The sequence below is a fragment of the Phoenix dactylifera genome, chromosome 14 (assembly GCF_051530095.1).
Source record: "Phoenix dactylifera cultivar Ajwa chromosome 14, Ajwa_hap1_PhDact_Kaust_v1.1, whole genome shotgun sequence".
NCBI classification, from domain to species: Eukaryota; Viridiplantae; Streptophyta; class Magnoliopsida; order Arecales; family Arecaceae; genus Phoenix; species Phoenix dactylifera.
The window spans coordinates 3,057,318-3,066,678 of record NC_143203.1 but is presented as its reverse complement, the minus strand read 5'-3'; the positions used below and the strand labels follow the sequence as shown (position 1 = coordinate 3,066,678).

Here is a 9,361-nt window from a genome sequence, read left to right as displayed (position 1 = left end):
CGTCACTCGGCATGTAATTTTAGGTTGGAGCATGATCAAACAATATACCCATTTTCTTCTTTCTGCAAGTTTCCACCTGCAAAAACTTCACGCTCTTATCATTCAAACCCCTAATCTCGCTTGCCAATTTTTTGGTTACTAACCAGCTCGTTCACTCTACCCAACTTAATATGATCTTTAAAAGAACTGGTCTTTGAAAAGATCTTCGATGACAAGTAGGGGTGCAAATGAGTCGGGTAGGATCAGAGTGACCCAACCAGATTTTTTGTTCGGGTTCTAATTTTGGATCCAGACCCGACCCGATAGAAAATCGAGTCGAGTCGAGTCGAATCCACCGCCATAATTTTTTACCCAACGAATCATTCGGGTCGGATTGGGTCCATATATAACCCAGACCCGATCCAAAAAATTCAGATCCGATTTGGATCCGATCCGGGTCAACCCATCCATGGCTTTAGAACTTGTGTTTGTACCTCCGCGGGCTGCAGCTCGCAGCCCCAAACAATTTTACAGATTCGGATTGTGTCGAGCCGGGTCGTAGGATTGAAAACTCAAAATATCCAAATTTCAATTGGGTCAGATCAGGTCGGGTCTGAATTCAATAAACCCAGACCCAGCCCGGAAAATAGAATAGATCCAATTTTAGGACTGGACCCGGCCCGGCCCTATGGGTACTCCAAAATGGGTTGGGTCGCGTCTAAGCGGATTGGGTCGGATCAAGACACAGGTCAACCCAACCCATTTGCAGCATTAGTAACAAATCTTCTCCGAAAGGGTTAAGTGCATGATGCTGCCTGTAGCTATGATCTTATGGCCCCCGTGGTGCAACCTCAAAACCCCCTTTCCTCTGACGAGGACGATACTAGCAAAGGGATACCCGTATTTTTTATCACCAGAAAAAAGCAAGGCGAGGCACCGGAATTCCTCTAATTAATTTGGACTTCGGTTTTGCTTCTATCTCCAGTCAAGCTCTACAAAGTACAAACTTTCAAATGATTATTGGACTGTGTAGAAACCCGGCCCTTTTAGTGGCCTGATTGATTTGACCGGCCCAATTGAAAAAAGTTTAGCCCAAAAGAGAGAAAAAAATAAACCCGCACTGCACATACTTGGCAAGTGCAGAGATGGAAGAAAACTCCCAATTGGAGAACTCGTAATGCAAGTAGAACTATGAATAGAAACATCAAGTCTGGAATTCTCTGAAGAGTATAGATCTTGAGATGCTTCAAAAGCTATGGGTTGGAATCAAGCTAGATAGGTTAGATTTGAGTCAAAGACCCTTTAATTTATATCCAACTCATTTGCAATTGCACAAAAGTAATAAACCTATACCCAACCCATTTATTTTTATATAGACTGAAAGTTTTAGGGTTTCACTCATCAATTACATAGCTTAGTAAATGAAAACAAAGTAGCTCAAAATAAGGGAATCTCGGATTAGACATCCAAATGAAGTAAAAAAAAAAAAAAGGAGAAGAGATTTAAGCGGAGAAAAAATTATGATAAATCTTATATATGTCTCCTCAACTTTTCTCTCCTTTATATTTTAGTCATTATTCTAACTGCTAATTATGCAACCTTATTCTACCAGAAATTATCATACACTGGATGTTATTCCACCAGAAATTTTGCAAGCTTAGAGCAGCCAAAAACAGACCAATCCATTTGGAAGGATGTACAGGCCGTTTCGATCTTTCTATACTGACGGAGGCATAGCCTGAAACATGTATATGCAGAGTATAGACAAAAGTCAAAAAAGGAGGAAAAAAGGAAAATGAGGGATCCTGATGGAGTTCTTGCATAGATTCAAATGATTTTGTCTAGCCGTATCTTTGTTACAGAGTTGAACATAATGACAAGTGAGGGTGATGAGAAAGAGGATTTCCATGGCAACGACAAGCTCACCATCGATTGCTGTAAAAGAACTCCAAAAAATTGTTTCATCGATGGAAAATTTAAGAAAGCCTCGGTGCTAATGACAACACTTGAGCTCAGGTCCGCTGTTTGAGAAGGAGCAATCCACCCAACCATCTAATGCTTCGTATGACAATTTGATAACAAATATTCAAGAACAAAATCAACAAAATGTAAGACGCTTCAACAAAGCTTGGAATAGACTCAAAACAGTAATTCAACTTTCTGGAGCCTTCATGGTGAATATGCACTTTGTATTTATCAGAAAATAATGATCCATTTAGAAACTTGTCAAAGAAGATGCCTGCATTCATTCCAAGTCTATGGATGTCAGCTGGATTTGATTTTTCGGATCAACCATGATAACCTTAAATTTTCAGTAAATGCATTTCGCTATCAGCGACAACCACTATTACCAGAATTTGAATGAATTAGCTCCTGAAAAGAATTTGTTTAAAATGATCACCAGCCAAAATTTTCTGAAAAGAGCATCAACAAAGAAAATGCTGCACCTGACTTTTGGCAGCTTTCTTGACACAGGTTGCTGCCCTGTCAATAATAGTAGAGAGATGCCAAGCAAATTACGACATCTGTTAGAAGAAGGCCCATCGCTTCGAAAACATATTTTGGCGCAAATAATCCCCATACCTGTAAGATAAAAATGAAATACAAGATAAAAATCAACAGCGCCTGAAAAATTAGGTTGCAAGCAGGCAACCTTGACTTAATCTGAAAATTGTCTGATTGGATCTGATCTGACTTAAAACATTCAAAACCATTTGGTTCCCTCCACTTGAAGGTGAGACTGATTAAACGATCAGGTTGGACATTGGTCACATGAATTGCAGGTATAAATGAGTTCCCTTCAATCTATTCCTCTTAGTGAAAGCCAAACTAGTAATTCTACCTGTGTTAATCACCTGATCTTTTGTTGCCAATAGTGTTGTTAACCTCATAATGTACCTATTAATATTTTTCCAAAAATCTTTGAAATTGTCTGAACTTCCCATGCAACTCTATGAAATTTCCAACTATGAAATTGGTGTCCCAAAGCACATCTATCAAATTATGGATCCTAAAATCTTGCTGTGGTGATCCATAAAACCTAGTAATGCAGAGAAAGATGGGAACTTGGAAAACAAACTTACCATCAAATGTCGTCTGTGAATTGTAACACATATAATCGCGAACATAGTTGTCACTGATGTTATAAGCCCATAAATTAAGAATACCTGAAATGACAGAATTAAAAAACATGTAAACAAAACATCATATCAACTCATATAATTTACAACAATGAGCAATTGAGGGAGAGTTATTTTACTACTTATACAGTGTACTTTTTATTGACAATTTGAACTGAAATTGAATTAATTCCATTTATTTTGAAAAAAAAGCACCTGATCATCCGGGTTTTTTTAGAGCAAGATACCAACCAAGTCAAGGGCGATCCAAATGACTGAAGCCGACAGAAAACTTCATCAAAGATACAAAATTCTTTTGGCTGTCAGGATCTTCCAATTGATAGGAGATGATGACAACAAGAGCAAGAAATAATGTGAAGAAATCTAAGTAATTGTACTTTACAAAGCATGGCTCAGAGCTCAAGCAGATATGTGGTCATAACAGAAGGTCATTCCTGTATGCCATCAACTGATAAATTAAAATATCTGCGCATTCATTAACAGCCTATGGTATACACTTCTGACAGCCAATTGTCCAGATGCTCTCTCTCTCTCATCCAAACCGTTAAAATGTAAAGTAGAACAGGTATTTCTTTACACATATATGACGACAAGAATGTTTATCGAAGCAATGAGACTAAGAAGAGGTGAAATAGACAAATATCTTGAAAGAAGGCAAATTAAATAATATTCAAGATCGATAGGTCATTACCTGAGTTAATTTAACAAAAATGATACCCTTTGCCTTGTTTTCCTCAGAGTTCTGAGGATGGAGCATGACAAGAAATGGAAGGCTAAGAATGGGAACAATGTGAGAGACACCGAAAGTATCAATTGCCAGTAGAATACCTTGGCGAATGATATTGAAATGATCAAACCTGAATAAGAAGACAGTAATGAAACTGATTATCGAAGTCGATGGACAACTTCAGCATCCAGAAAAAGGTGTACACTGGTTAGATGAATAAAGACATCATACACTTGAAAAAAATAAGAACAGAACTAACAGTTTGACAGTTTAACATCAAATAAATAAAAATATAGCTAACAGCAGTTAGCTCAGCTGGATGATCCCCCTCTCGTGAGGGTTTGCCCTTAGGGAGGTCCAGCATTCAAACTATGATGGTGGCACATTACCATGGTATTGTTCAAGAAAAAATTTGAAAAAAAAAAAGTTCCTAGCTCACCCAATAAATGCTGCGCTATACCGAAGGCCATCAAAAGTACACCTGCAAAATTTAATTCACATTACAAACATTTCTTATACATGTAAAAAGAACAGCCATTTCATGCATGCATATAGCACGAAAGAATATGCATGTAAATAAGAATGAACCAGAGACATAAATTAGACACGACTTATATATGTGCATACTACAGTGTTTATGTGAATGAACGTCATTTATCATTCGAAAGTAGTGACAGACGACCATCCACCAATAAGGAATCTAGGCGCACTTGTGTTACGTGCAAATATAGAAATTAGAGAATTTTATCTTATTTAAAAAATAGAATTTTTTATTTTATTTGGATTCTAAAATTTTATTTGGACTTCGAATTTTATTTTTTTGTGGACTCTTATTAGGGTTTTGAGGTGTCTATGTAAACACATTGCTATGTTAATTGAAAACACAGATTACATTATTGAGAATACAAGGAAGACTGAGTTGCCCTCTCCCTCTGCCTTCTCTTCTTCCTCATCTTCTTCTTCTCTCTATCTCTTTTCTTCTTTTGTTGTCCATCAATTGGTATCAAAGCTAACTTCGATCCACCCTCACTACCATAGCCCCTTCGCTGCACCATCACCACAGCCCTAGCAACTCAATGCACCACCCTCCCCAGATCTGCTGCCACCACCACCACCATCCACACCCCATCACACCAACACCAAGAAAAAAAAAATTAAAAAAACACAAAACAATCCCCTATTTTCTAATCGCCACCATCCTCATCCTATTCTTCTCCATCAGACTCGCCTCACCCTCACCACCATCACGAGCTCATCCACAGCAGATCTCCGAAAAATATCTACTAAACACCATCCTCTTCCATATCGTCTCCACTCTCGAGCATTGTCAACCTTTATCTACACCCTTGACCTCCAAGGGCCATCAAGAGGTCATGCCCCCTTCCCCATTACCGTCCAGTGCCTGATCGCCACCCCAACCTTCCTTCTGCCTCTTGCCGCTCTACCTCTCCGATCTCTCACCATTTCCTCTCTGCCATTCGAGCCCTCGCTCACTGTCGATGCCCTTTCCCAACTCCTTCCACCGCCTCACAGAACCCCCAAAACCCTCATTGGACCCTCTTGCACTCCATCCATCCTCGATCAATTGCCAACACTCCAATCTCCAACACACACACTCTCCAACTATGAAACAGAGAGAGAGAGGAGAGAGGGAGGAAGAAAGGAGGCCGGCGCTTAGGCAGGAGGCGGAGGCCACAGCCGGGTTCCTGTTTTATTAGAAACAGGGTCGGCCGTTAATAAATTTGGCATTTTTTAAGTGAAGTCGGCAAATCGTTTGCCGATTATACTTAAATATCACAAAAATAAAAAATATTATTTAAGAAAAATTAAGTGAAGTCGATAATGAGTTTGCCGACTTCAACTTAATTCAAAAATAAAAAGGGCCCCTGAGGACCGAAGGCGAAGCCCCGCCTCTGCATCTCCCCGGCCTCCACCTCCTTTGCGCGCAGGCTCCCCGGCCTCCGTCGATCGGCCCTAGGCTGACCTCTCTTCTTTCCTCTCTCTCTCCCTCCCTCCTCCACTCTCTCTCTCTCTTTTCCTCTTTTTCCGTCTCCTTCAACCCCTCCGACGACGGCGTTTCGGTTTGGTTGCCGAAACCATCCCAATCCGCCGCCGGTACGGCTCAAAACACCCCAAATTGGGCTGTTCGGGATGGTTCCGCCGACCATGTCTCCAACTCTCAAACCTCCCACAAATCGTTCTCCCCTCAATCACTAGACGGCCTCACACATGGCCACACACACTAGGGCTTCAGATTTGAGGCCTCGCAAGGAAGCCCTGTAGATCCAAATCTAATCCAAATCCAACCCATTTGGCTTTTATCCCCTCCAGTCAATATTGTCACGTCAGCATTCAGTCGTTGTGCCAACAACCAATCAGCATCCAGTCAACATTGCCACATCAGCATCCCTTGCCACGTCATCGCCACATCACCTGCTTCACATTTAAGCCACATCAGCATCTGCAAAATTTTCCAAAAATCTGTCCCTAACTAATTTCAATGCATTGATTCCATTTTTGGTATCTATTTCTGCAAATTCTACCTCTGCAATGAGTTTCTTTTTGTTAGAAGGTGAAATAGTGGTTTAATGTGCTCTTTTTGAGATAAGATTTTTCCATTGGAAGCTTGATTGATATATATTTGATTGGCTCATTGGTAAGTTGCTTTAGTTCCAAGTTTAACCTTATTCTTGTTCTTCAAAAAAAAAAAAGAAAACTACATTCTAGTTTGTTTGCACCTAACCTTTATTTGCATCTAGCCTTCTTATTTGCTGCATCTAGTCTAATTTCTGTACTTTGGCATATCATTTGCATTAAAGTTACTAGTCTTGCATATGTGTATTGTAGTTGTTTAGGATTCATATTATTGCAATTTTAAGTCTACATCTGCATACTTTCATTGTCCCTATACTTGATCATATCACACTATAACCCAGAATATTGTCATGGTTCACATATATCCAAAATGCTTGCCAAAATATTCCTTCAAAAAATTACATGCCCGAGCCATTAACTCATTCCCCATCATTAGAAAACTTGGACTTAATGAATATTTACTTGATTTACCTGATCGTATGAATATTAGTCCTATTTTCATTATGGAGGAATTATTATCTTACTGAGGCACCTTTAAGCATCCTACTTTGCCATCTAGTGATCTTGTAGATACTTCAATTCCTAAGGCGCCACATTTTTCTCAGCAACCAAAGGAGACTAAAATGAGATAGTTACTTCTTTTAATGATGGTTTCCATTGTTATCTTATCCGATGGAAAGGTCACCCTTCATCTAATGCTTTTTGGATAACAAAAGATGAGTTCACACCTTAGGTTCTAAGCTTCTAAAGTGGTACTTACAATTAGACTCTCTAGAGCCAAGTTCTTTCCAACTAGGAGAGTATGGACCATCCACTAATAAGAAATCTGGGCGCACTTATGTTAGGCGCAAATATAGAATTTAGAATATTTTATTTTATTTGAAAATTAGGAAATTTTATTTTTGGAGGGTCATAAGTTTTATTTTAACGTGGGAATTTTATTTTAGTACGGACTTTTATTAGGGTTTTGAGTTGTCCATATAAATCCATTGCTATTGAATTGAGAACACAAAGATTGCATCATTAAGAATACAAAGAACATTGAGTTGCCCACTCCCTCTGCCTTCTTCTTCTTCTTCTTCTTCTCTCTATCTCTTTCTTCTTCTGTATTTGACCCCACCAAACCTAATGGTCGATCACCATCAGTCATCAACACATAAGGACATGTTCATGATGCAACATATCTCTTCTTGAAAAATTGCCCCTCTATATTTTCATATGTAAGCTCAATTCTCAGCACATGGACAACATATCATACTAGAATATATACATGCATACAGTAGTTATACATTATGCACGTAGGTATTAATCCATGCAGGATGACCAAAGCAATTCCTTCGCATTTCATTCTAGCAAATGTTTGGAAAAATGAGAGTATTCTGGACTTTTAACTGATGCATTGTGTGCAATGGTTGCATATCTATTGAATGCATTTAGCCCACTTGTAGAAAACCCATTCCATATGTATTAAACAGAAAACAATGCAATACGTGAAGCATGAACTCAGGTGTCAGTCTTCTAAAGATGAACATAACACCATTTTTAACATAGATTCATCAGTCATGTATACAGATGCAAAGGCACCATCAACTTTTGCAGCGCATTTGTTGCGCAAACAACAACAATGATGCTAGTAAATGTCTTCAGGAGAAAAGGTGCATTCTTGTCAACAATCATGTAAGACACCAATAACTCCGATTATGAGTTACTGTGTATATCTGCATGCATGTGCCTAAACACTGGAAGAGAGAGAGAGAGCACAACAATTTTCAGGTGTAAATCATCTATGATGCACTAAAAAGTACCGCAAGTTAAATTTAAATAAGTATTTCAGTCTCTTTAAACAAGCTTAACTAAGCTATTGAAAGCAAATGCTGAAGAAAATAAATTGAATTGGCTGAACATCAATAAAAGCTTACAATCACAAAATGTAAGACAGATCTGATTTTATTTTATCAGTAAATGTATGATATACCAAAATTCATCCAAATGGAAAGTACCTTACCAATGACCAGTATAAAAAAATAGACAGACTGCTAGGAGGTTCCATTGTGTTACATGAACAGGACTAATGGCAAACCCTCCCAAAGTCCCACTTTTGGATTTTATCTGTTGTTCCTTCTCTGCCCTTACAATACACCATGCTGTCATACAAAAACCATCCCAATATAAACATGTTATTTTAAGAATTCAAGTGCTGAAAAGAACTATTATAAGCAATAAACATAAAACTTCCAAACAAATACCTCCAATTATGCAAATCAAACCAACAAATGGACCTTGCCTTCCAAGTAGAATCAAGATGGTTGGGCTCCATGAAGAAAGCATAGAAACAGTTGAAATGGTTAAACTTGCAATTGGATTTAAATCCCTATCTTTCAGGCCAAGAATCCGAGAAAGCAATGATGATACTAGGAGCCCTAATCCAACAGCAAAAACTATTCGAGGTGCCAAATTCCTTCCAATATCTTGAATCACCATGGACATAGCGATTAATTTGCTTTCTGACACCCAATGGACTGAGATGAGCATATAGCTAAAACTGGAACCCATTATAAGAAGATATTTCAAGTATCCCCAACAAGATATCCCTAAAGTGCACTTATATAGAAAGATAGCCAATAAGGATAACATAATCACTGGTAATATCTCCAACAGCATCATCCAAAGAGGGTGACCCTCATAGATACCGAGTATATTCAAATACTGTGCATTCAAAGACGTTGAACCAACTGTCTGCTTTGACATCCCAAATCCAATGCCAAATCTAATAATAATATTTATAAGAAGAAAGACAAACTCCTGCAAATTGACAGTATAAGTCAAACCCAGAAAATGCACTACATCATGAAACTCGCATATCCACAATGTACAATTTCAGCAATAACATTATTAGAAACTGAACACATGAAGATATTTG

At 38.5% G+C, this 9,361-nt stretch overlaps 1 protein-coding gene across 13 annotated transcripts in view; it reads right to left on the bottom strand.

The window, feature by feature from the left end:
- Nucleotides 1-1,775: 1,775 nt before the first annotated feature.
- The window catches only part of LOC103697338 (Alkaline-phosphatase-like family protein), a 66,118-nt gene continuing 58,532 nt past the window's right edge, over nucleotides 1,776-9,361 (bottom strand). For 2 of the 13 annotated variants that reach the window (XR_005509451.3, XR_015973196.2), the window contains 8 exons: nucleotides 8,688-9,243; nucleotides 8,447-8,585; nucleotides 4,286-4,327; nucleotides 3,811-3,976; nucleotides 3,063-3,146; nucleotides 2,427-2,562; nucleotides 2,331-2,352; nucleotides 1,776-2,218 (listed from right to left, as the gene is read on the bottom strand). Coding sequence is in view for 6 of the 13 variants with exons in the window: in XM_039121323.3 (XP_038977251.3) it covers nucleotides 2,467-2,562; nucleotides 3,063-3,146; nucleotides 3,811-3,976; nucleotides 4,286-4,327; nucleotides 8,447-8,585; nucleotides 8,688-9,243 (1,083 nt within the window). In the remaining 7 variants the exon portion in view is untranslated. Of the gene's footprint in view, nucleotides 2,563-3,062; nucleotides 3,147-3,810; nucleotides 4,051-4,285; nucleotides 4,328-8,441; nucleotides 8,586-8,687; nucleotides 9,244-9,361 lie in introns of those variants that run through there. The other 11 variants (XR_015973197.2, XR_015973199.2, XR_005509450.3 and 8 more) reach the window with 7 other exon arrangements.